The 27257-nt window shown below is 42.9% G+C and overlaps 2 protein-coding genes and 1 long non-coding RNA gene across 8 annotated transcripts in view; 1 reads left to right on the top strand and 2 right to left on the bottom strand.

The window, feature by feature from the left end:
• LY9 (lymphocyte antigen 9) overlaps positions 1-21511 on the top strand; it is a 35628-nt gene extending 14117 nt beyond the window's left edge. Inside the window, exons 3-10 of one of the 2 annotated variants that reach the window (XM_081491648.1) lie at positions 7921-8196; positions 8693-9031; positions 10178-10447; positions 11513-11620; positions 12594-12647; positions 17030-17352; positions 17661-17735; positions 20280-21511. In XM_081491648.1, the coding sequence (XP_081347774.1) occupies positions 7921-8196; positions 8693-9031; positions 10178-10447; positions 11513-11620; positions 12594-12647; positions 17030-17352; positions 17661-17735; positions 20280-20348 (1514 nt within the window). In that variant the 3' untranslated portion in view covers positions 20349-21511. The remainder of the gene's footprint in view (positions 1-7920; positions 8197-8692; positions 9032-10177; positions 10448-11512; positions 11621-12593; positions 12648-17029; positions 17353-17660; positions 17736-20279) is intronic. The other variant, XM_081491649.1, reaches the window with a different exon arrangement.
• LOC145506625 (uncharacterized) lies at positions 12802-22050 on the bottom strand. Its single transcript, XR_014054074.1, has 3 exons — positions 20330-22050; positions 14613-14716; positions 12802-13086 (listed from the first exon to the last, which is right to left on the bottom strand). It is a non-coding gene; the product is annotated as an uncharacterized LOC145506625 (long non-coding RNA).
• A 189-nt stretch (positions 22051-22239) lies between these two features.
• Positions 22240-27257, bottom strand: part of CD244 (CD244 molecule) — a 34684-nt gene continuing 29666 nt past the window's right edge. For all 5 annotated transcript variants that reach the window (XM_081491651.1, XM_081491653.1, XM_081491655.1 and 2 more), the window contains 3 exons: positions 26787-26852; positions 24857-24913; positions 22240-23559 (listed from right to left, as the gene is read on the bottom strand). In XM_081491651.1, coding sequence (XP_081347777.1) covers positions 23479-23559; positions 24857-24913; positions 26787-26852 — 204 coding nt within the window. In that variant the 3' untranslated portion in view covers positions 22240-23478. The remainder of the gene's footprint in view (positions 23560-24856; positions 24914-26786; positions 26853-27257) is intronic.

Here is a 27257-nt window from a genome sequence, read left to right as displayed (position 1 = left end):
GTGAGATGGAATTACATAGTTTCAGTGGTAAAATTTGAAGGAAGTCATATGGTGTAAATTAAGCAAATGTAGTGCCAAAGGGGTTATCTGGGGGTTCAGGGACAATGTCTGGTGAATCACTAATAGTGTGATGTTGAGAAGGATGTGCTCTCTAAGCCAGGGGCTCCCCAGCACTGATGCCAGTTTATGATGAAGTGTTCCCTAATCTACAACAAAATAAGACAAATGTTGGGAATTTTTCTTATAGCCAAACAGATCCATTTTAGTGACTTTATGAGTTTTGTCATTACTAAATTTTTTTGTGCTAAAAAATATCCCTTTCAAACAATGATATTAATGGATTTTCCCCCTTTCTAATGCCCTCACTTAGAAAAGTTTATTTTTTTATTTTTTTTATAAATTTATTTATTTATCTATTTTTTTACTTTACAATATTGTATTGGTTTTGCCATATATTGACATGAATCCCCCATGGGTGTACATGTGTTCCCCTTCCAGAACCCCGCTCCCACCTCCCTCCCCATCCCATTCCTCTGGGTCATCCCTGTGCACCAGCCCCGAGCACCCTGTATCATGCATCGAACCTGGACTGGCAATTCGTTTCATATATGATAATTTACATGCTTCAATGCCATTCTCCCATATCATCCCACCCTCACCCTCTCCCATAGAGTCCAAAATACTGTTGTATACATCTGTGTCTCTTTTGCTGTCTCGCATACAGGGTTATCTTTACCGATTTACTAAATTCCATATATATGCGTTAGTATACTGTACTGGCATTTTTCTTTCTGGCTTACTTCACTCTGTATAATAGGCTCCAGTTTCATCCACCTCATTAGAACTGATTAGAATATATTCTTTTTAATGGCTGAGTAATATTCCATTGTGTATATGTACCACAGCTTCCTTATCCATTCATCTGCTGATGGACATCTAGGTTGCTTCCAGGTCCTAGCTATTGTAAACAGTGCTGCGATGAATACTGGGATACACGTGTCTCTTTCAATTCTGGTTTCCTCGGTGTGTATACCCAGCAGTGGGATTGCTGGGTCATATGGCAGTCCTATGTCCAGTTTTTTTGAGAAATCTCCACACTGTTCTCCAAAGTGGCTGTACTAGTTTGCATTCCCACCAACAGTGTAAGAGGGTTCCTTTTTCTCCACACCCTCTCCAGCATTTATTGCTTGTAGACTTTTGGATAGCAGCCATCCTGTTAGTCTCCTCTTTTTACAAGGACACCAGTCATACTGAATTAAGGCTCACATTACAACCTCACTTTAACTTAATTATCTCTTTAAAGGCTCTGTCTCTAAATACAGCCACATTCTGAGGTACTAGGGATTATGACTTCAACATAGGAATTTTTATTTTCCCCACTGAATAAAAATAAAAATAGCACTGTGGTCTCTGGTCCCCCAAAACTCATATCTTTGTCACAAAATACATTTACCTCATCTCAACAGCCCCCAAAGTCTTAACTCATTCCATCATCAAGTTCAAAATCTTATCTCGATATCATCTAAATCATATGTAAGTGAGGTTTGAGGCAAAATTCCTCTCCAGTTATGGACCTGTGAAACCAGACAAGTTACCTGCTATGTTGGCACAGGCACACGATAGACATTTACATTTCAAAAGGGAGAAATTGAAAAGAAGAAAGGGGTCACAGGTCCCAAGCAAGTCTAACCCTATTAAGGCAAATTCCATTAGATTTTTAAAAAAATTTTATGAGGATATAGTTGATTTACAATGTAGTGTTAGTTTCAGATGTACAGCATAGTAAATCTGTTATACATGTACATATATCCACTCTTTCTTAGATTCTTTTCCCATATAGGCCATTGCAGAATATTGAGTAGAGTCCCTATGCTATACAGTAGGTCCCTGTTAGTTAATCTGTTTTATATGTAATACTGTGTATATGTCAATACCAATCTCCCGATTTGTCCCTCACACTCTTACCCCTGGTAACCAGAAATTTATTTTTTATATCTGTAACTCTATTTCTGTTTTACAGATAAGTTCATTTTTAAGATTCCATGTATAAGCAATACCATTTGATGTCTTTCTGTTTGACTTACTTCACTCAGTATGACAATCTCTAGGCCCATCCATGTTGCTATAAATGGAATTCTTTCTTTCTTTTTTTTATGACTGAGTACCACATATTTTTAAGGTCCAAGAACCACCCCACCAACACTCCCTGGGCCTACATCCTTTAGGCCCGTGATGCCAGTGGCAGACCCATTAACCTCTGAACTTCCCATGGGGTCATTCTTCCCTTTCCCTGAAGGATAAAGGAAGATCTCAGCTGGATATCTTTACTGGCTCATTCTTGAAAATCCTCCAAACCTGGTAGGCTTCCTTCATTTAGTGCCATCTGTACCTGCCTCTTGAGAAACCTGTATGCAGGTCAGGAAGCAACAGTTAGAACTGGACATGGAACAACAGACTGATCCCAAATAGGAAAAGGAGTATGCCAAGGCTATATATTGTCACCCTGCTTATTTAACTTATATGCAGAGTACATCATGAGAAATGCTGGGCTGGAGGAAGCACAAGCTGGAATCAAGATTGCCAGGAGAAATATCAATAATCTCAGATATGCAGATGACACCACCCTTATGGCAGAAAGTGAAGAAGAACTAAGGAGCCTCTTGATGAAAGTGAAACAGGAGAGTGAAAATGTTGGCTTAAAGCTCAACATTCAGAAAACTAAGATCATGGCATCTGGTCCCATCACTTCATGGCAGATAGATGGGGAAACATTGAAAACAGTGGCTACTTTATTTTTCTGGGCTCCAAAATCACTGCTGATGGTGATTGCAGCCATGAAATTAAAAGACACTTACTCCTTGGAAGGAAAGTTATGACCAACCTAGACAGCATATTTAAAAGCAGAGACATTACTTTGCCAACAAAGGACTGTCTAGTCAAGGTTATGGTTTTTCCAGTGGTCATGTATAGATGGACTATAAAGAAAGCTGAGCACCAAAGAATTGATGCTTTTGAACTGTGGTGTTGGAGAAGACTCTTGAGAGTCCCTTGGACTGCAAGGAGATCCAACCAGTCCATCCTAAAGGAGATCAGTCCTGGGTGTTCATTGGAAGGACTGATGTTGAAGCTGAAACTCCAGTACTTTGGCCACCTGATGCGAAGAGCTGACTCATTGGAAAAGACTCTTATGCTGGGAAAGGTTGAGGGCAGGAGGAGAAGGGGATGACAGAGGATGAGATGGCTGGATGGCATCACCAAGTCGATGGACATGGGTTTGGGTAGACTCAGGGAGTTGGTGATGGACAGGGAGGCCTGGCGTGCTGCGGTTCATGGGGTAGCAAAGAGTCAGACACAACTGAGCGACTGAACTGAACTGAATTGTGTCTGTTTAGTCCAAGCTGGCAGAATTTCTACTTAGATAGTTGGTTGGATCCATGAATCACACCATTGTCTATCCATACTCTCAGTGCTTTCTCCAGACACAAATTCTCATTTTTTTGCAATATAGATAGGCTGAAACTTTTCCAGATCTTCAAATTCTGTTTTCTTCTTGCTAAACAATTCCTTCCTCATTTTATCTTTCCTTTCTGACATTTTACCACAAGCAAAAGGAGAAAACAGGCTTCCCGGGTAGCTCAGTTGGTAAAGAATCCACCTGCAATGCAGGAGACCTGGGTTCAATCGCTGGGTTGGGAAGATCCCCTGGAGGAGGGCATGGTAACCCACTCCAGTATTCTTGCCTGAAGAATTCCACAAACAGAGGAACCTGGCAGTCTATGTTCTATGGGGTCACAAAGAATTGAACTAAACTGAGCGACTAAGCACAGCACAAAAGGAGAAAACAAGTAGTGCCCTCAGCACTTTGCCTGGAGATCTCCTTAGCTGAGCAATAAGTTCATCACTTAAATGTTCAAAAGTAGAACACAATTAGTCTAAGTTCCTTGCTGCTTTATAATAAGTATCACTTTTCCTCCAATAACATGTTTTTCATTTTCAACTAATACCTTACCAGGAACACCTTTAATGTTTATATTTCTACCAATGTTATGTTGATGATAATATATGTCTATCTCTGAGATAAGAGAGGCTTTCTCTATAGCTGTCTTCTTTCCTTTTAAGCTCTTAACAGAATCACCTTTAACATCCCTATTTTTGTGAACAGTCTCTTGAAGACAATCTAGGCTTTTTCTCACATGCATCTTAAAACTCCTCCAGCTTCTATCCATTAACTAGTCCCAAAGTCACCTCAACATTTTTGGGAATTTTTCATAGTAGCACCCCAGCTCTGGTGCAAAAGTCTGTATTGGTTTGCTAGGGCTGTCATAACAAAACAGCACAGACCGAGTGACTTAAACAAGAAAGATTTATTTTTTCACAAGTCAGAAGGCTGGTTAAGATGTCAGCAGGTTTGGTTTCTTCTGAGGCCTCTTTCCTTGGCTTGCATATGGCCACCTTCTTTCCCTATGTCCTCAGATGGTTGTCTCTGTCTGTGTTGCCTTTATTTCAGTCTCTTCTTTTTTTGTTTTTTTAATTTTAATTTATTTATTTATGTTCATTGGAGGCTAATTACTTTACAATATTGTAGTGGTTTTTGCCAAGCATCGACATGAATCAGCCACAGGCCCTCATGTGTTCCCCATCCAGAACCCCCTTCCCACCTCCCTCCCCACCCCACCCGCTAGGGTCACCCCAGTGCACCAGCCTTGAGCACCCTGTCTCATGCATCAAACCTGGACCAGTGGTCCACTTCACATATGATAATATACATGTTTCAACGTTACCCTCTCAAGTCATCCCATCCTCGCCTTCTCCCACAGAGTCCAAAAGACTGTTCTTTACATCTGTGTCTCTTTTGCTGTCTTGCATATAGGGTCATCGTTACCATCTTTCTAAATTCCATATATATGCATTAGTATACTGTATTGGTGTTTTTCTTTCTGACTTACTTCACTCTGTATAATAGGCTTCAGTTTCATCCACCTCATTAGAACTGATTCAAATGTATTCCTTTTAATGGCTGAGTAATATTCCATTGTATATATGTACCACAGCTTCCTTATCCATTCGTCTGCTGATGGACATCTAGGTTGCTTCCATGTCCTGGCTATTGTAAACAGTGCTGCGATGAATATTGGGATACACGTGTCTCTTTCAATTCTGGTTTCCTCTGTGTGTATGCCCAGCAATGGGATTGCTGGGTCATATGGCAGTTCTATGTCCAGTTTTTTGAGAAATCTCCACACTGTTCTCCATAGTGTCTGTACTAGTTTGCATTCCCACCAACAGTGTAAGAGGGTTCCTTTTTCTCCACACCCTCTCCATCATTTATTGTTTTGTAGACTCTTTGATAGCAGCCATTCTGACTGGCGTAATATGGTACGTCATTGTGGTTTTGATCTGCATTTCTCTGTTAACGAGTGATGTTGAGCATCTTTTCATGCGTTTGTTAGCCATCTGCATGTCTTCTTTGGAGAAATGTCTGTTTAGTTCTTTGGCCCATTTTTTGATTGGGTCTTTTATTTTTCTGGAATTGAGCTGCAGGAGTTGCTTGTATATTTTTGAGATTAATTCTTCATCAGTTACTTTGTTTGCTATTATTTTCTCCCATTCTGAAGGCTGTCTTTAAAACTTGCTTATAGTTTCCTTTGTTGTGCAAAAGCTTTTAAGTTTAATTAGGTCCAATTTGTTTATTTTTGCTTTTATTTCCATCACTCTGGGAGGTGGGTCATAGAGGATCCTGCTGTGATTTATGTCAAAGAGTGTTTTGCCTATGTTTTCCTCCAGGAGTTTTGTAGTTTCTGGTCTTACATTTAGATCTTTACTCCATTTTTATTTTGTTTTTGTGTATGGTGTTAGAAAGTGTTCTAGTTTCATTCTTTTACAAGTGGTTGACCTGTTTCCCCAGCACCACTTGTTAAAGAGATTGTCTTTTCTCCATTGTATATTCTTGCCTCCTTTGTCAAAGATAAGTTGTCCATAGTTGCATGAATTTATCTCTGGGCTTTCTATTTTGTTCCATTGATCTATAATTCTGTCTTTGTGCTCGTCCCATACTGTCTTGATGACTGTAGCTTTGTAGTATAGTCTGAAGTCAGGCAGGTTGATTCCTCCAGTTCTATTCTTCTTTCTCAAGATTTCTTTGGCTATTTGACGTTTTTTGTATTTCAATACAAATTGTGAAATTATTTGTTCTAGTTCTCTGAAAAAGACCACTGGTAGCTTGATAGGGATTGCATTAAATCTATAGATTGCTTTGGGTAGTATACTCATTTTCCCTATATTGATTCTTCTGATTCATGAACATGGTATATTTCTCCATCTATTTGTGCCCTCTTTGGTTTCTTTCATCAGTGTTTTATAATTTTCTATATATAGGCCTTTTGTTTCTTTAGGTAGATTCATTCTTAAATATTTTATTCTTTTCGTTGCAATGGTGAATGGAATTGTTTCCTTAATTTTTCTTTCTGTTTTCTCATTGTTAGTGTATAGGAATGCAAGGGATTTCTCTGTGTTAATTTTATATCCTGCAACTTTTTCTTTTAAGGACATCAGTCATGTTGGACTAGGGACCATCCTAATGACCTGATTTTAAATTAATTACCTTTGTTTCCAAATACAGTCCTATATTCAATCACACTCCAAGGTACTGGGGGTTAAGACTTCTACATATGCATTTCGAGGAAGGTGAAAGTGAAGTCGCTCAGTCGTGTCCGACTCTTTGCGACCGCATGGACTGCAGCCTACTAGGCTCTTCTGTCCATGGGATTTTCTAGGCAAGACCACTGGAGTGGGTTACCATTTCCTTCTCCAGGAGACCTTCCCCACCCAGGTATTGAACCTGGGTCTCCTGCATTGTAGGCAGACGGTTTACCATCTGAGACACCAAAATTAAGCCTAAGGCTTAATTTTTCTATCATATTGTTTGACCTTTTTGACTGATTTGTAGGGAGCTCTGTGTATATTAAGGAAATGGAATTCTATGCAGTTAAGAGAAATAGAAAGAACCAACTTAATATATACTAATATACAACAATTTCCAAAATATATTATTAAAATTTTTAAAAGCTTTAGGACTATATGTATAATATGCTATCATACATGTGTCTACAACTAAAATATCTCTGAAAAGATCAACAAGAAATTCATAACACTAATTCCCTCCAGGAACAATAATTCCTAAGGAGAAAAATTAGGTGACTAAGGGCAAGAGAGCTTGTTTCTTTGTGTGTGTGTATGTATACTTTTTGTATCTTTGCAATTTCAATTTTATATATTGCCTATTCCAAAAAAGAGAAAGTGAACTTACACACATATACACACATGCGCGCCCACGGGTGTGCACACACACACACACACACACACACATACACACACTGTGAACAGAGGAGATAGAACAAAAGGGAAGGAGAGGACCAGGAAGAAAGTCTGAAAGCAAAATGGGTTCCAAATTTAGACCAAAAGGCAAGGGCAACTCAAATTATAGAGGCAGAGCTTCCAACTCCCTAGAGTCTGAGGCTGGCTCAATTCATTCATTTATTGATATTTACCAAAGATTCATGAGTGCCTTTTATGGTTCAGGCAGGTGCTGGATGTTCAGGTATGGATACTGGCTCTGTTTTTGAGGCATTCACAGACTGGTGGGGAAGAGAGAGCATTCAGACTATTGTCATGTTGAGTCACAGTGATAACACCTGTACAGGGTACTAGGTAAGCACAGAGGAAAGGCACTCAACCTTTGTGGGAAATTAAGACAAAGTAAGTAAACTAAGTAAAAAAGAAAGAAAAATTTCCCACAGGAACAGACAATGCTGGCATCTCCCTTTTGCCCTCTGCTCCTCTACCATCCCCATCTTTTCCCCTTAGCCCTTTCCTGCTGGGGAAGTGGTCGGAGTAGTCTTTTCATTGCCATTGTCCTTGCAGAACAGCTGCAGGAGCCTCAAGTCACCATACAGTCTGTGAACGTGTCTGAGAATGCCTCCTGTACCATCACCCTGGTATGCTCCGTGGAGGGGGCAGGGGAAGATGTTCAGTACCAATGGACTTCGAGGGATCCTCGTGCTTCTGAATCCTGGGGGCACCCTACTCTCACCGTCTCCTGGTTGCCCTGTGACACAGACCTACTATACACCTGCACAGCCAAGAACCCGGTCAGCCAGAGTAGCTCCCACCCTGTCCATGTCTCGCAGTTCTGTACAGGTAACTGGCTCCACTAAGGCCCAGAAATAGTCTAAGCAGCTATAGAGTCTAAACCCCAGGATTCTGGCAGGACACAGATGAAGTAGAAAGATAAGAGAACAGACTTGCAGATTCCTTTTTCTCTACCCTCAAGAGGCTAAGAGAGACTGACAGGGGACTCAGGCACTCCCAGGGCACTGTGAAACCCTAAGAGTCTGCAGAGAGAGGGAAAGAAAGTATGGATGCTAGATTGCTCTTTGCTGGGGTAGGCGTGTCTCCTAGGGTGTCCTCAAAAGGGCAGAGAGGCAGGAGAGGCCTGGGTATGCACTAGGCAGAGCCAGATGTTTACTTGTGCATGACAAGCAGCCATGGGAAAGCAGCAGGGAGGCCTCATCAGAAAAGAGGGGAAGCGATCCTGGGAACGAGGGTTTCTGGGACTTCAGTCCCTTCAGGCAGGCTGAGGGTCAAGGGGTCAGGACCAGTGGCTGAAATTGCAGTATCTCATCTCTGACTACAGATCTAGGAGCCTCCCGAGGAGGACCAATGGGGGAGACAGTGATGGGGGTCCTGGGGGAGTCCATCACCCTGTCCCTGGCACTCCTGGACAGTCAGCACATAGACAATGTTGTCTGGATGTTTAACACGTCTATTATCAGCAAAGAGTGGAGAGAAGAAGGAATAGCCAATCAGCTCATTGAGCTCAAGGATCTGCATCAGAACACAGTGTGGGTCTCGAGCCAAGACTACTCTCTAAAGATTGTCCAGCTGAAGATGGAGCACGCTGGCCTCTACCACGCCTACGTGTGCTCAAATGCCAGAGTTGCCAGCATGAAACACATCAATCTGCACGTTTACCGTGAGTTTCTGAGTTGAGCACCCATCATTAGATTCCTTTCCTGAAAGATTTCTCTCTCTGCTGCCTATCCCACCTCCCTCCTCCTACAAAATGCCTCAGACCACTAGGACGACTACTCAGTTCACACCAGTCGGTTCACAGGAGGACAATACAACCAGCAGATGGGCGAAATCTCCCTGCTCAGAGCCCCCTTCTTCTAGCCTTCCAGTTAAGCCTCAACCAAGCAACTTTCAGTACTTGCCCTGTCCTCCTGCATTGATTATTGGGTGGGACCAGGAACTCTCCAACATGTATTTTTATAGAACATTGCAATTTTGTATAAAAGCAAAGATGGCGGGGGTAAAATCATAGAAGACTGTGGAGAAAGTATTTAATATTCTGTGAGCTCCAAGAGCTTGGAAGGGTACTCAGCTTCCCTAAGTGTGAGGGACAAAACTCACAGTCTCCCTCTTCTACCTTGGGCTTCACTGGAGCTTGGCTGGACAGTTTGTATAACTTATATTTGCCAGCTCCTTCACCTGTACCATTCAGACATGGTCAACCTATTTCCTGCCTGGGCCTGTTGGTGTCTCAGTACTTGGGAAAGGAGTCACAATCCATGATCCTGTTAAAATATGCAAGTCAGCTAGTTCGCATCTATTGTTGCCTACTGTGACTCAGATATCAAAGAACCAGGAAGAAAATCAAGTAAAAGAAATAAGAAACTGGGAACAAAGGGTGCCAGCCATATGTTGCTTTTAAAATTGTTATATTTATTAAGTACTTACTCTGCGACAGTGCTCTGCTCTCCTTTCTATATTCCTTATCTCGTATAAGTAAACAAATTAGATGATGGGACCTCAGAATGTAAGCCTTGGAGGGTCTCAGAGCATGTAGAAGCATTGTGCTTATCTGTGCTGATTGGTTTGCTTGTTCTTCAAGGTGTACCATATAGAACGATGAGGTATGTTTTTTCACCTTTCTCTGTTTCACATATCTGAGCATCAAGTGATAAGCTGAGATTTCATAGCAACCAAAGGAAAGGCCAGGTGAACCTTCCCAGCCCTAAGGCAGTGTCAATGAACAACTTCATGAATATATTTTGAATGGTCCCTGCCCAGAGGCCGGGCCTGACTCAGCATCTGGTCTGCCTTTCTCCTCACACAGAGAGACTGAAGAAGCCAAACGTCACAAGGAGCCTAGGGCTCACAAAAGACGGTGTCTGCAAGGTCTCCCTGACATGCTCAGTGGAGGACAGTGGACACGACGTGACATATGGATGGACCCCTCTGCCTAAAGGAGCTGTCATTTCCCAAGGGGGAGCTCACCTCAGCATCTTCTGGAGAAGTGGAGAAAAACGCCTCAACTTCACCTGCACAGCCAGCAACCCTGTCAGCAACAGCTCCCGGCTGTTTCTTTCTAGAGACCTCTGTCCAGGTTGCTCCCCACCTCTGTTCACCCAGACCTCAGAGCCTTGGGTCCTTGGACCCAAGAGTTTTCCTTCCAAGTGGTTCTTTATGAAGTGCAGCAAGCAGAGTGAGACTCTTTAGAGCAGCACATGCCAATAGAAATATAACAGAAGTCACATAGGTAATTTAAATTTTTAAGTCGTATGGGAAAGGCAAAAACAAAGGTAAAATTAATTTTAATCATATATTTTATTTTACCAGACATATCCAAAATATCATCCCTCAACATGTAATCAATACAAAGAATTATTCATGACATAATTTGCATTTCAGTTTGTATGAAGCCTTTGAAATCCAGGATGTACTTTACCCTTATGGCACATCTCAATGAAGATGCTAAATTCTCATGGGAAGTACTTGATCTGTATTCAGATTTCATAAAACTTGTCTTTGAAAAAATATATTTATATACAACTTGTTCCAAATATACTTAACAGTTTTTCAATTAGGAATTAAGTAACTATTTTTAAATTTTAATTTAAATTAAATAGTTTAATTCCTCAGTCACACTAACCAAGATCACACAGCAAAAGCAGAATTGAGATTCTGCATTCTGTGCTCTGCTCTTCCCTAGGGAGAAGTAGGGGGGAAAAAAAAGGAAGGTCACCCAGGGTGTGAAAATGCTGAGTCAGGCTGTGACTGGCAAATGGGTTTAGAGCCCTGATTAATAGTAATCTGGACTCACTACCTAAAACTCTCCTTATGCCATTTTTAGAAAAGGACAGTGATATGATGGATGAGGGTGTTTTAGAGTCTGGCAGCCTGCATTCAAGTCCCAGCTCAGGTACTCTGTGACACTGGGCAAGCCATAAACCTCTCTATGCAGGGATGGTGCCTGACTTACTGCTATAATTTCTTGCTTAGAGGATGACTGCTCAATAAACAGTTGTAGAATGAATGAATGAAAAGGAATATTTTCTACAATAGTGTGGGATTTTAAGAGGCAGGTAGAATGGCCATTCTGTTCTGTCCACAGTTTGCCCTAACTCTCTTGTTATTACTTATACTAATATTCCCCGTTTCCTCTTCACAGGACCTAAGAGAAGCACAGAGTTTTGGATTGGGATATCCCTGGTGGTTCTTTTCATCCTTCTGGGCTTTGGGATCTCTGGCTGGTGCTTTTGGAAGCAGAAAAGACGATGTGAGTTTCTGAGATCAGTGACATCTGCCAGCACTAGGCCATTTCCTTGGGACCTTTGGAGACATCCTTGTCCTCTTTTAATCCTCTTCTACCCCTTGTCTCTCAAGACCTCATTTCTTCTCAGAGTGATCACGGCGGGGTGTCAGTGGGGACTCTTTAGTTGCAAATAATTGAAACCCAACTCAAACAAGCTTAGACAAAAAAGGGTGAGGAGAAGCACAAGGGGAGTGAGTTGTTATCTGAGGGCTTATATGGTCAGTCTTTGGGGAAGGAAGGGAAGAGCTGGCCTAGAGACAAACATCACCAGAGACTCAAAAGTCACTAGAACGCTCTATCTTTCATCCCTATTTTTCCCTTTGAGCCAGCTTAGCTCTCTTTCTTCAGCCAACTGAAGGGCAGGGTGGGTGTACCAAAACAGAGCAGCTAGTACTCCATTCTCACATGTACTAGTAGTTCAGACACCAGGAAGGGGAGAAAGATGTTTCCCCACCAACTCCAATTTGAAGAACCTTAGGAACCTGATTGGCTCCACTTAAGTCATGTGACTATTGCTTGGACTAATCACTGTGGGCAATAGGATGAACTTTCGTGATTGGCAGCTCTTTCTGGAATATTGAAGGGAGATGGAGTAGTTTCCAGGAAGAACAGATTGGTTAGAACACAGGGTCCCTGGAAGAATTACTGTGAGTCAGCAAACCAAACTGATAAGTGGCTACCACAGAGGGATTATAGCTCTCCCTTCCAGAGAGAAGGCAGGAGTCTCCAGAGCATTGTCCTCAGCTGAAAATGACCCTAGACTGTGGCCATCCCTTCCTGTGGGCTTGTACTCACATCAGGGTTCCCCTCCTCCCAAAAGCCTTTTCCCTGTCTACATCTTCAGAAATCTCTCTCCCTCTCCTCTGACTCTCACAAAATCAAAGACTCTCTCCTCTCACAGACCTATTGACACTCCTTCTCTAACTTGGTTTCCCAGGTTCAGCCCCAGCCTTCAGTTCCAGTCAAGCTGAGACCTCAGTTGACACATCAGGTAATGTGTCACCAATGACACAGGCTATGGGGTCCCCAGGCCACATGGAAGTTCCAGAGCATGGCTACTCAGAGTGTGATCTGCATGTGTGACCAGCGACATGAGTATCACCAGGAGCTTGTTAGAAATGCAAATCTTGGGCAACACCCCATAATACTGAACATGAATCTGTATTTTAAAAAGATCTGTAAGTGAATCACAAAACTGTTAAAGTTTGAGAAGCAACGTGTTAAAGGAAGGTGATTTGGAGAACAAAAAACACAAGGAGGCTGGACTCCTGAAAGATGGTAACCAGAGCTAGGAGAAGTAGTCTGTCCTCTGGGATATCTAGGATTCCTCAGGCATTGACTGTCATTACTGCAGTGTGTCCCATGATGAGGATGAAGTTATTGCCTCCACTCCAAGAATGGAGAAACAAAGACCAGATGCAATAGTAAATCTGTAACAGAAGCAAAATTAAAACTTCACTGAAATTAAAATTCATAAGACTTTCTAGTTACCTATTACCCAAGAGTATTACTGAGGCAGTGGTTTTCCAATTTTTGAAAAAGCTAAGGAATGCTTTCTTCAAACAAAATATTATGCAACACCCCCAAAAGCACAATGCATGTAAAAGTGGAGCTGTTCTGCTGAGCTTTGGGAGGGAGAGCTGAGATGCCTGCACCCTACTCTCTCACTCTGGAATCTCAGTGTTCTAAATTGCACCTTGAACTCTGGAGCTCTGGTGTTCTAAGGAATCCCCAAACCCTGACCACTCAATCAAACCCTTCTTCTAAAAACCCCTGTGTCCTCTCTCGTGGAGGGGATGCCCCAAGGAGGTAGCATAGGAGGAGGGCCTGCTCGGGGGAGCCAGGGCTCAGTGGCTAACACTGTAGCCTTTTCTGATAGGGAAGTGTAACCAAGGAAAAAGGGGCAAGAGATGGAAATAAATCTGGACTTTGGAGATTCCCACCAGCTTCCTCCTTAGAGCTGGCAGGACAGACCCTGGTCTCCACTAGCCTGAACTCTCCTTCTTTGGCATCCTGGGCACAAGAGGAAGAGTAAAAATGTACTGGGGACACCACTGCCATCCGTGTCCCTCCTGCCTCCCCCAACAGTGCCCAAGTCCTACTTCTTTCATTTCTCCATTATCGTTTCAGCTTCCTTTTCTCTAAAGACTCTGCCACTGCCTGAGTTCATGCTGTCACCAATTTTTTGTTTTATTGAATAGGTTCTCTCTTTTTTTAATTGAAAAGTCAAATATTCACGTGGTATAAATTAAAAATAATCCCCTCCTTCTAAATCCTAAAGTGTCAGGAGCCGTGTTAGACATTACTGACAAAATGGAGGCACGGCCCCAACCCCCTCTCCTCATCCCGCAGGCACAGTCCAGGGATGAAGGAGTTAGGTCTTGTGATTCTGACTTGTCCTTTCCTTCCTTTGGTTGAGTTGGCTGGAAAGAATGTTAAGGTGCTTATTTTTCTTGTGAGGAGCATGAGAAAGCACAAAGCCTTCTGCAGTTATGCCCAGGAAATAATCCATAAAGTTACATTTGTTCAAGGATCTTTACAAAGAATGTTCCAGGATGAGCACGTAGGCCACAGCTTGAGGCCATGGGAAAGATTGTTATCTGAGACCTGCTTGTGAGCAAAATGTTTATGGCAAAAGAATAGGGTTTAGGAATAATTAAAAATAGTTAGAAGCTAAAAGTTTAAGGAATGTTGTAGTGTTGGCATATTTTACTATAGCTTATAGAGATTAGGAATTTTAGAGATACTAATAGCTAGAAGCCTTTTTAAGAAATAAACTGAGGAATGTGGTACACAGCCCAGAGATAAGCATGACTTACAATGTAATCACAAAGACACTTTCTGGATATAATAAATCTGGGTGAGGGGGAACTAAAGATGTCAAACCTCTGACCTAATGCTTTTGTCAAAGTATAAAAGAAAACCTGATGCTTGAAATAAACATGCAGTCCCACACCTTGAGTCAGAGGCTGCATCATTCCCCGCAGACACCGCTCATCCCTTCAGGCCGATTCCCTGGCTGCTGGAGCTGGACTCCGGCACCAATGCCCAGGTATTTCCCTGAAAAGACCTCCATTGTTAAGATATACGTATGTTTACATCCTTTGAGAGCATTTTCATGCATTTACAAGCTGTATATTTTTCCTTTGATTACATGTGAGAGAGTAATCTATCAATTTTTCTGATTCTGCTTTTTTTAACTTAATTGTAGACTAAGACTGACTCTCATTTATTCCATTCTACAGACATACCTTAACAAGTCTTTATTAACAGACATTCTCATTCCTTGTAACTTGTCTAAAATATTATAATAGTTTCTAACTAGCCATTCCTTCTCCAGATTTTCTTCTTTTTAGCCTTTGTGATCCCACTTTGCAAAGCTCAATTATGACTGTTCTATAACCACCAATGGCTCCTTGTGGTCTTCGTCTGTTACTCAAAACGCAAGATAACCTAGTGGTCATGTGTGTAAATTCTTTAATATTTATTTATGTATTTATTTTTGGCTGCATTAGGTCTTAGTTGCAGACCTTGTATCTTCGTTGTGGCACAGAGGCTTCTCTCTAGTTGTGGCACAGGCTCCAGAGCACGTGGGCTCTGCAGTTTGTGGTACGCAGGCTCTCTAGTTGTGGTGTGGGCTCTGCAGTTTGTGGTACGCAGGCTCTCTAGGTGTGGCACGGGCTCCAGAGCGTGTGGGCTCTGAAGTTTGTGGCACACAGGCTTCTCTCTAGCTGTGGCGTGGGCTCCAGAGCACGTGGGCTCTGCGGTTTGTAGCAGACAGGCTCTCTAGTTGAGGAGCACGGGCTCAGTAGTTGCAGTGCACGGGCTTAGTTGCCCTGCAGCCTGTGGGATCTTAGTTTCCCAACCAGGGATCCAACCTGCATCCCCCGGTTGGAAGATGGATTCTTAACCACTGGACCACCAAGGAATTCCCAGGTATATAACATCTGAGGTCAGATAATGCTGTGTTTCAATCTTAGCTCTCCCCCTTTTTAGTGATCTTGGGCATTTCAGTCTCTAAACCTTAGTTTCCTTACTTTGCAAAATGAGGGCACCAACCTCTCAGTGTTGCTGTGAGGACTGCAAGGACAACAGGGAGTCCACAGTATGCACTCAATAGGAGATAACTCTGTGTGTCGGGGCAGGGAGGCTCAGACATGTCCGACTCTTTGTGACCCCATGGACTGTAGCCCACCAGGCTTCCTCTGTCCATGGGATCTTCCTGACCCAGGGATGGAAGGGTCTCTTGTGTCTCCTGCACTGGAAGACACATTCTTTACCACTAGCACTCCCTGGCTTCCCAAGTAGATAAGTACTATTACCAGTCAATATTGGGCCAGGTCACCTTTAGTCTACTTTTTTCCTAAGTAAAACTCATAGGGAGCAGTACTGAGTAGCAGGTAAGAACATCAGGGACCAGACTACCTGCATTCAAATCCTGGCCCTCCCACTTAAACTTGGGAATATTCAACCTTAATGTGCTCTGTTTCTTCATCTGTGAAACACAAATAAGGATAGTTATTATCTAAGCTTAATAGGGTTTTATGCAGGTTGAATGAATTTATTCATGAAAAGCATTGTTTTAGAACAGTGTCTGACACACAGTTGGCACCTAGAAAGTATAAGCCATTATTATTCTACATGTAGATCAAATGGGTTGATTGATATGCCCCAAAGGCAGTAGAGGTCCACCCAGTTGTTTATAGCAGCCACCCATTCTGATTGTCCTATGCCCAAATCAGGTGGTTGCTAAATATTTTAAATATCATCCTTTCCCAAAAGAGAGAGTGCCTCAAGTTTCATACCTGCCTTTAATCATGCTGTTCTCTCCACCAAGAATACACTTTCACTCATTGAAGTCCCAGTGCGAAGGCCCCCCTTAATTCCGTCATTTCATAAGCTCTTCTCTGCTTCCGAACTGCAGACTATGTCCTCTCACTCATGTACTCTCCTCATAGTTTTCCTATGACACTGTCAGAGCTAGCCTTACATAATTTGATTTATCTATGTATCTGACTCCCAGCTAGACAGTGTACTCCTTCAACACCAGGTCTAATTCACCTTTATGTTTCCCCAGAATACCTAGTTTACTTGATTCAACAAGGCTAGTTCTGCTCACTGAGAGCTGCTAAGACCATCACATGTCACACTCGATGAATGTTTATCAAATGAATGAATAAGTGAGTGCTTGAAAGAAAGGAGGAAGGGGGAGGGGAATGGAGCCCCATGAGGGAAGACAGGAAAACTTTCCTTCTCCTCCAGTTCTCCAGGCTTCATCTGGGGTAGGAGTCAGAGCAGCTTGAATCCTTACACAAAGCAAGAGAGAGTGGGGTGCTGGTACATCCTTTACCAATCCTGAACAATGTGTTCCAGAGCCCACTGCTGGTCACACATCATACTCCATGCTTTCCCACGGGTATGAGAAGCTGGACACTTTCCCTAAGACTGCCAGGCACACCTCCGACAGCATCTCTGACAGCCATGAAACAACTGAGGAGGATGAGGAGAGAGCAGGGATGCACCAGCTCGTCCATGGCAGAGACCGGGTGTGTGACCCGGTCACTCAGGAAGATGCTGGACTTGACTCAGACTCTGAGGGCCAAGCAGAGTATGATCTCGTCACTCCAGATGACATGGCACCGGCACTTGTGGCTGAAGGGGAAACGGTGTACACACAAGTGTTCCTTAACTTGCAGGTGAGCTCTTTTGATCAGTACACTTTCCCTCACCCTTCCCTTCTAAGACCATCCAATATCTTGGAAGGCTAATCCCTCCAAACTGGGGGACAGGCGCAGCGGTGCATGGGTAGAGAATTGTGATTCTTGTACCATAAATAAGGGAGATGCTGGGAAAACAGGTGCTGTCTCCACTGCACTAAGGCAGTCCAACCCTCTATGTGAAATCAGAACCTGGTGAGGTGTTCCTTCACCTCAAGGACTGAGGGCGAATCTCTGGAAAACTCTTGTTGGGTGATTATGGACAGTCTGTTGTTGTTCTGTTACAGGGAAAGACTCCAGTTCCTCAGAAGAAAGAGAATTCAGCCACAATCTACTGCTCTGTACAGAAACCTCACCAGAAGGTGAGAACAATTTTCTCTGTATCTTGAGGTCCATAAACTGAGGCCCAGACCATTTTAACTGAAAGCGGAGGAACTTAAGCTCCACCCACTGTGCACCCGCTGACACATTCCTTGGCCCATAGAGATACTGAAATAAATATTCCTGATTTACATCAGCGCAGCCAAAAGCTGAACATTTCTAATTAATTTAATAATATCTTATATTGATTGGTGTTAACACTGATGAGAATGAGAGTCTGTAAACACAAACACTATATGGTCCATATATGTTTCTAAATCTATCTCTCATCCATCAAAATGGAAACTTTCCAAAACAATTGGAATATAACCAACAGTATAATGTCAAGATTTTCGGAAAATGTGCTATTAATTACAGCACATTGGTTTCAGTATAGTGTTAAAAGATCCCTTAAGCATAGAAATGGAGAAGGAAGTGGCAAGCCACTCCAGTATTCTTGCCTGGAGAATCCATGGACAGAGTAGCCTGGTGGGCTACTGTCCTTGGGGTCGCAGAGTCAGATATGACTGAGTGACTGAGCACTAAACATAGAAATTCCCGTTAATAATAAGTTTATATAAACTTTTATAGTTTATAAAACATTGACAAACATAGTCTCATCTAATCCTTATAACACCACTGTAAGTGTGCTATCATGCAAATTTTATAGCCAGAGAAGCTGAGATTGAGGAAACTAAGTTTGCCTAAGTACACAGAGCTAGTGGTTAGGAAACACAGAGTTTTTAATTAATCCTGAAAACTCTTAAACAACTAACTTTGATCTGAATCTGGCTATCTGCTCTACTTTCACTTTCCTGAAAATATTGGGCCCATTCATACTTTTGCTTTCAAGTATCTCCCAGAATTCCCTCCCTGTAAAATGTTCAAATAAGATTTTCTCTTTTTTAGCTCTTAAAGTTTTTCAGTTATGCTCCTTCTCTATAGTTGATAAATCAAACAGTAGATATTAACGAATACCTTTTGTTTGCCCAGAACTGGGCTGAGTGCTCTGGGGATTCAGATATGTTTAAGGCACTAGCCTTGACTTTTAAGACTTGTTATATTATCTATCTTTGATGTAGGAGAGTTGGAGTGATTTAGTAACCTGGATGGGGAGAGAAAATACTCTACATGACTACATATTATGTATGCAGTTCCCAAGGGTTTTTCAGACATTGGAAATGGTAGATAGCCCTGCACAGAGGTAGACAGGAAAGACTTCATGGAAAAAGTAATTTGGACCAGACCTTAAAAGACTGATAGAATTTGCTTGATAAACACTTGTGCCACTATATAGTTTGATTCAACCATCTTCTGCCTCATGTCCTGATTTCTAGAGCATGGCCTAATGCTTAACCAGCTAAGAACTTTATCTTTGGCCTTGAAGCCAAATCTGTATTGTTCACTACATTCCCAAAGCTGCTTGGGCCTGGCCCTTTGTGTTTGGGTCAATATTAGTCAATCTTAAAGTCATTGACATCAGTCCTTGCTCCGAGTTTCAGACTGGTCATGAGACCCCCTTTATCTGGTCAGTCCTGAATAACTCCTACACCACTCTAGGAACTTAAGCTCCCTAAAACCACCCTCACCCACAATATAAGTGAAAAATCAATGCATTTCCTGAGCCACCTCCAGATAGAATTTATTCTTTACCTTCAGAATTTTCAGGAATCCTAGTTCTGGGTTTCCTAAAGCCACTATTTCCCACTTGATCAGGAAATCCTCAAGCCTTCTTTAGTTATTATTTTCTGACACTTGTATCTGCATGATATCTCAAAGAAGATTTGTGCTATTCCCAAGCTATTGCTGGTACCTAACCTCCTCTCTGGGCTTCCCAGGTGGCTCAGTGATAAAGAATTCACCTACAATGCAGGAGACTCAGGTATGATCCCTTGGTAAGGAAGATTCCCTGGAGGAGGAAATGGCAACCCCCTCCAGTATTCTTGCCTGGAAAATCCCATGAACAGAGGAGCCTGGCGGGCTACAGTCCATGGAGTGGCAAAAGAATAGACACGACTTAGTGACTAAAGAACAACAGACTTTCCCTCTGCATCAGCTCACGTCTCATCTGCTCTTTTGAGCCTTTCCTGAGTACTCACAAACAAGGGATTCCCAGAACCCTTGGAACATGAAGGTCTAATGGTTTGGACTATTACTATGGAACTCAATCTCTAAAACTTGAATTATCTTTATATAAATGTTTCTCTTGCTAGGGTGAAGATTGGGATCCCAAACTGTAGCTTCTTGAGAGCAAGGCCTTTTATTGTCATTTATGAACCCCCTCAACTTGTTGCACAAAACTGTCCTAAATCTCCCTTCCAGAGAGCCTGGCACATGGCCCTTACCCTTAGGAGATTCTCCATAAATGCTTATCATCAGCTTGAATGATTGCTCCATCCCTAGGCCAATTCATATGACCTTACTTCTATAGGATGAACCAATCACAGCCTGGCCTCACCTTCCTCTCTCCCCCCAGCACAAGGCTGAGAAAACTGGTACCTTCCAGGCTTTATTAACCATATTCTTGTGTGTCTTTTGGCTCACAGGTTGTGCCACCACCACAACAGAATGACCTTGAGTCTCCTGAAATACCTACCTATGAAAATGTCCACTGAAAAGAAAACCAGCTACCTCCCTCAGTGAGTCGGAGAGGCTGCTGGACCTAATAGGGCCTGGGCCCCTGCAGACAGAAGAACTTCAGAATTTCCTTCAGTGTCTCAGATATGCCTGGATCTGGTTCTCCTCTTTTTCTCACACCTCGTGACTTCCCAAATCCATTAACAGATCAGACAGCCTCTGGGCTCCATTTGTCTCCTTCTGTGCTCATACTGTACAACCTCTCAGCTCAGATGCATGCCTCAAAACTCTGCCAAGGCTTGTCATGTCGTCGAAGGGGACCAGGATCTTCACGTGGTCCTCTAAACAGCTGCTAAGATAAATCCAACAGATGGTCTCACTTATGAACACAAAGATCTAGGTGAAATCGTGACCACTGTAATATTTTTTTAAATAAAAGACTAGAAATAACCTAAGTGTCCATTTAGTAGGAATCTGATTAAACGCATGAAAGTGTACCCATGCAATGGCAAAGCTTGCCACTTTTTTAAAGAAGGAAAGTAGAGACTAATATGTGCTAATATAGAAGGAGCTGTAAGATACGTCATTTGATGGACAGAACAAAGTCCTGGACAGTGTGTATCGTATGTCACCAGTTGAATAAAAAAGAAATAGATAGCTGTATGTTTACATAAAGAAAAATTCTGAGAGGAAATACAAAACAATTAACAGTGGCTGCCTCTGGGAGGGAGCTGGGTTGGCTTGGGGATTTTTTTACTGCATGTATTTTGTACTGCTGGATTTTTTAAACCATTTGTGTGTATTACTCTTTTTAACCAGTATTCTTGGGCTTCCTTTGTGACTCAACTGGTAAAGAATCCACCTGCAAAGCAGGAGACCTGGGTTCGATCTCTGGGTTGGGGAGATTCCCTGGAGAAGGGAAAGGTTACCCACTCCAGTATTCTGGCCTGGAGAAGTCCATGGGGTCGCAGAGTCGGACACTACTGAGCGACTTTCACTTTCACTTTACTCTTTTTATATATTTTTAAGAGCTTAGAATGTCCCTTCTGTATAAGATTTCCATATTTACCCCATAAGAATTTTCCTCCTTATTGTCATGTCCAGATGCAAAAGAGCCATATCTCTCTTCTCCCCCAAACAGTGGCCTCCATCCTGTCTCCCTGCCTATAAGTTACACTGCTCTTGACTTAGATTCATGATACTCTTGTGTGTACTTGTGTTTTTTAATACTGTGCTTCCGCTGTCATCTGCCCCAGCACATGGTCTGTGGAATCAGAATGTCCTCTGTGGCCCGCAGTGGGTACTCCCAGGGAGCCAGGCAGTGCTTCATATACAGCAGGAGCTTAATTACTGCTTTGTTCATTGGCTGGCCATTGCATAGATAATTATGTTTTTATGGCATTATCACAGAGGTCAACAAAGACATATAAGATGATAATGATAATCATTATTACACTCCAGAAGAGAGCATCCCAGAAGTCCCTGGACCCATAGGATCTCTTCTGCTCCTTAAATGAATCTGCCCAATTCAAGATCTATGCAACTCAGGACATGTGAAAACCCAGCAGTAGGCAATGGTTAGAATCTCTGCTGTTCATCTGAATTGCTGTGACCCCTATAATTTGCTACTCCTTCTTCTCACGAAACTCCTGACTCAGCTGCTCAGCTGCCCACAAATGCCTTGGATCCTCTCCCTATCCTTTTGCACATATTTTCCGATTTTTACCCCAACACTTTCTCCCTAATCTATCAACTAGTTTCCAGGAAGAAGCAAGCTTGACCAATCAGACACCCACAGGGGAGAAGGATCTGAGGGGCATGAGCAAGTGGCTATCCCCCAAGACTAAGTGGCCCCTGGGATCTGGGGACCCTAGAATCTGCTGTTCCAGTGTGAACAAGGCTAGGAGACAACTGACAGCTCACCAGGAGTCCGGACTCCTCTCCAGCAGGAGTTAAACAGTGTGTGTTTATTGATGGCCCACAAGTGCCCTTTGGCTGGGAGAGGAAAAGTGCAGAGTAGGGAAGAGACCCATTTACATTTTCTTTCCTAAATTTCAGAAAAGAAATTTAGACTGCCTTTAAGTAATAGCACAGTTCTATATTAAATTCATACCTTAAACACAGAATGGGGCAATTGAAGAACCAGGCTCCATGCAATGTTACCTGTTGGGGTCTCTGACCAGGCCCTCTTCCAGTTCCCCCTTTCCTGGGCTCAGCCAGACTTTCAGCCTGCTCCCCAGTCTTGTGGAAGGGTCTGGCTTGAAGGCTCGGGGCAGCCCAGCAAGGTGCCTGTTTCCTAAGTGCTCACCTGCCTGAGCCCTCCCTCCAGTGTTTGCCATGGGGAGCATCAGGACTCAGAACTTAAATGATACTGTTTCTAATAGTGAGGAATGTGTAAAGAAGCCAAAATGGATGTCTAATAATGTGTTTTTGTAAATCAAACTTCATTCTGTAGGCAAAGCTGCTTGCACTGCCCGATTATTAGGATGGCATGGACTCTGGGTGATTTTTTCACTCAGCAATGGGCTTGATTTGCTTCATCTACTCTTGCTCCTGCCCACACCCCTTTGTGACCAGATGGCTAGAGGTAAAGTTTAATATGTAGTGGGCAAGTTTTTCCTCTGTATTTGAGTATAGCCCATGCCTGGCCTCCTTGGAGAACTTGCCAGCGGCTTAGGGCTGTTTAGTATACCTTCACAGAGGGACCTCTTTCTTCTCCTCTGAGCACCCACTATCTTTCCTTCCTTTTTGGAAGATGAGTCTGGGCAAAGGAAGGGTCTAGAAATGTGGTCATCATTGATTAGGGAGGAGTGGGTGAGTCACCAGGGGAAAACCAGGGAAACAGAATCTTAATGTGATAGTAACACCACCACACATTTACATAGCACTTGGAGATGACCGGCACTTGGACATGCTGTGTCGTCTTTTGGAAACTACCCAACATCTCTATCTGTTCTTGTCTGGTCTGTGAGTTGAGATATTATTTAACAGCCTTGCTCTTAAAGCGTCTGTTAGAAATCATTTTCAAAACAAATACAGACCACGCACAAACTCTTATATCGTCTCCAGACTAGGAACCACTCTGCAGAGAATCATGTGATATCATCCATTGTGCTGATTCCCAAAGCAGAAGCTGGGCTGTAAGAGGGGTGAGAACAGCCATGGCAACTAGGAATATATCCAGAAGTTCTCCAGCTCCCTACGACTCAGTCGAGCAGGGTTCTCAGCTTTGGAAGTTCTTTTTCCAACCTGCAGAAGAAAAGAAGAACTTCAGACTCACCGACTGAGAGATCCTTATAACAGCCCTTTGGGCTATGAATTATTATCCCCATTCATCATTTGTAACAAAAGGAAGCTCAGCTAGGTAAGGGAAATAACTCAAGGTCAACAACTAGTAAGAAGTAAGGGGCTTGAATCCAGTTCTCCTGGCTCCATCTCTAGTGCTTTTTAACCACACTACGCTTCTTCATGACCCACTTTGCCTTGGCCCACACAGTGCCTCTACAAACCTTGCCTGTCCAGCTGGCTTTAGTGTGGGGCTGCAGCTCAAGTGCCAGAAATTCCAGCAGGCACCCATCCACACTCTCCCTTGTGACCTGTGGCAACATCTTTATCAGACCACAGGTGGAAGCTCAGGTGTTATATGAGGCTGGTGAGCAGAGTGCTCTCCATGCCTTAAATTCTCTGGGTATAAATGGGAAGTGTAATTATACTACCTCGTAGCATTCTGTGAAGATTAAATGAGATAGTGCACATAAAGCCACTGGCAGGCTACCATTCATATATATATACAATAAACCTCCAATAAACATTGAGTGCCTACTGTCCATTCCCTGAAAGGCTTGATGAGAATCAATCCAGCCACCAGACACAGTGGTCACCATTGTGCAGTGTCCATCCCAGCAGCAGCTGAAGATTATATGTGTCCTGGAGTGATGCCCAATTACTTGCTAACTTGGGGAAATCGTTTAGATTCATTTATCCTCCGTTCTCTGCTCCTCACTTCCCAACACGCACATATCCATGGAAGAGAGAGAGGTCCAATGTGTGGCCCACAGCTGGGAAACAAGTCTGGGGACAGCCCTAGTTTAAAACTCAATCTTGGAGACTTCCCTGGTGGTCCAGTGGCTAAGACTTCACACTCTCAATGCAGCAGGCTGGAGTTCGAATCTTGGTCAGGAAACTAGATCCTACATGCCACAGCTAAGAGTTCATATGCCATAACTAAAGATCTCGCATGCAGCAGCAAAGATTGAAGATCCCACATGCCATAAATAAGACCTGGAGCAGCCAAATAAATAAATAAATATTGGGGGAAGATACAACCTCCCCAAAAGGAGTCAAATCCCCAAAATATGATAAGATCTTGGGTTAGACCATAGCTCTTCTTGAACCTCCGTTTCTTCAACTCTAAAATGAAGATTCATATTAGAAGATCCCTGAAATCCCTCCAACTCTGAGATGCTATGGATGACTTTTCTCACATGTGATTTCAGGGCTATGCTGTGAGCACTAAACCCATTCAGAAAGAATTCCAGAATCTTACCTCTTCATAGATAGTTTTATTGCAGGACGGGCTGTGTTTCGTCTTCTTTGATCCAGTCTGGAATTTCAGAGGGGAAAGAGTGCTTAACTTCAAGTTAAGAAATGTCTTACTTTTAACTGATGTGAGAGGTCCCAAAGGAGACTCAGAACCCAGACAGTCCCTAAAGTTTTCTCAGCCAGAAGTGTGCAGAGTTTTCTACCCTAGGAGTAAACAATGGTGTTTGTGGCTTCCAAAGAAGGCAAAATACACACTTGCCTATGATATGATATTTCTGAACCAAAGTCAAAGTTTAGTATCCCACACTCACATACCCCTGAAATCCACACATACACATACTCCCAGCACCGACACAGACACACACCCTTCAGACAAATCTAATTCAAACACTGCCTCAAACTGTGTATCTTTTCAACACATAACATACATACACACGGTTCGTGTAAACAATTCTGCCACACGCTTAAGTACCAGTCCTAGCATATACCCTGAACACGGTGAAACATTGGAGACATGGGAACTCAGAAGCTTTCTCAGTAGTGTACAGAGCTTTCAAAACCTAATACCAAAGCATGTGATCATGGTGTCTGTAACTATATGTTCATAAACTACAGTGTATAATTTAAATATGGGCTTCCCTCATGGCTCAGCAGTGAAGAACCCGCCTGCCAATACAGGAGATGAGGATTTGATCCCTGGATGGGGAAGATCCCCTGGAGAAGGAAATTGCAATCCACTCCAGTATTCTTGCCTGATAAATCCCATGGACAGATGAGCCTGGTGGGCTACAGTTCATGGGGTCACAAAAGAGTCAGACATGATTTAACAACAAAACAACAACAACATAATTTAAATATAGATATCTCTCATGGAATCTGGGCTTCCCAGGTGGCACTAGTGGTAGAGAACCTGCTTCCCAATGCAGGAGACATTAGAGATGCAGGTTCAATCCCTGGGTCGAGAAGATCCTTTGAAGGAAGGCATAGCAACCCACTCCAGTACTCTTGCCTGGAGAATCCCATGGTCAGAGGACCCTATAGTCCATAGGGTCACAGAGTCAGATAGTCCTGAAACAACTTAGTACACATGCATGGTAGAATCCAAGTTGATTTAATGACTTATTAGAAGGGGAGTGAATGAAAAATATAAAAATCTTCCCAAACCTCTCCTCCATTTGACACAAACACAGGATCCTTGACCCATATGAGTGCAACACTTCCATGGTTTGGCAGATTCCCAACTTCCACACTACAGTGGCAAGGTTTTGGCTTCATACTGTGACTCCAGCCTTGGAATTAACGTTCTTCCCACCACCTTTCTTCCAAGGTAGAAATATGACCAGGGGCATTAAGATGCCCTACTTTGTGGTCCCAGGCACAGGTAACAGCCATGAGCTCAGCTTGGAGCAGGATTCAAGAGGACTGTGATGGGTTACCTCAGTCTAGAGACCACCACCAGCAGGTGACTGGCCAGAACCTTCGTCTGATTCTCTAAAAGTCAACACTGTGTCTCTCTAGGTCCAGTCTACTCTTCCAGCTGTAGATTATATGCCCCTGCCTTGAAAACCTCTCCAGGATCTCTCACCATAGCCTCAGCTGGTCTAATGAGGACTCTGTGGTCTTTCTGCACAAAGCACCTCCTTTCTGTCTTTGATGGTCTACTGCCTCTCACAGAAACTCACAGAGAATCCAACTCTCCTCCTAATCTCAGAGCTGTTCTTTTTCTCCAAACAGAACCAGAAAGGCATTTCTAGTTGATCCATTAACATTTAAACAGTCATTTCACACAAGCTACTCAGATACACACAGTGGAAGACAACTCACTTAAAAGTACACTCACACAGACACACAACACACCCTCTGCAAACACATACCTGCATATGTATGGAGAAAATACATATCTGTATAAACAGCAGCCCATAGAGAAGACTTACCTTCCAGGAAGCCTGTACTAATGAATACAGTGTATTTGCATTATCTTGTGACGTGGAAGCAGAAGACTAAAGAGAACAGAAATAAAGCCATTTCAGAAGCATACATCCAGCACAATCCTAGGGAGGCAGGCATCTATCTCTTCCATTCCTCACCCTCAATCTTCCCCAGATGGAAGCTCGAAATATTAGTGAAAAGAACCCTGGACTAGTTGGGAGGTCAGACAATCTGAATGCTTGTCCTGCTTTGTCATTAAAGATAGCTGCTAGCTGCTGAGTGCTTACTCTGTATATACATCCTCCCCTAACCCTTATAACACTCCTACAATATTAGAATGATCATAATTTGCCCCATCCTACAAATGATACTCCAAAAGGGTAAATAGCCCAAGTCAGACAGTGTGCTCACAATACAAGCAGGATTTAAACCTCAGACTCTCCAAGATTCTCCTCTTCAACACCTCAATAGCTCCT

The sequence above is a fragment of the Giraffa tippelskirchi genome, chromosome 5 (assembly GCF_054371585.1).
Source record: "Giraffa tippelskirchi isolate mGirTip1 chromosome 5, T2T-mGirTip1v1.2.pri, whole genome shotgun sequence".
NCBI classification, from domain to species: domain Eukaryota; kingdom Metazoa; phylum Chordata; class Mammalia; order Artiodactyla; family Giraffidae; genus Giraffa; species Giraffa tippelskirchi.
This window is presented reverse-complemented; position numbering and strand designations above follow the sequence as displayed.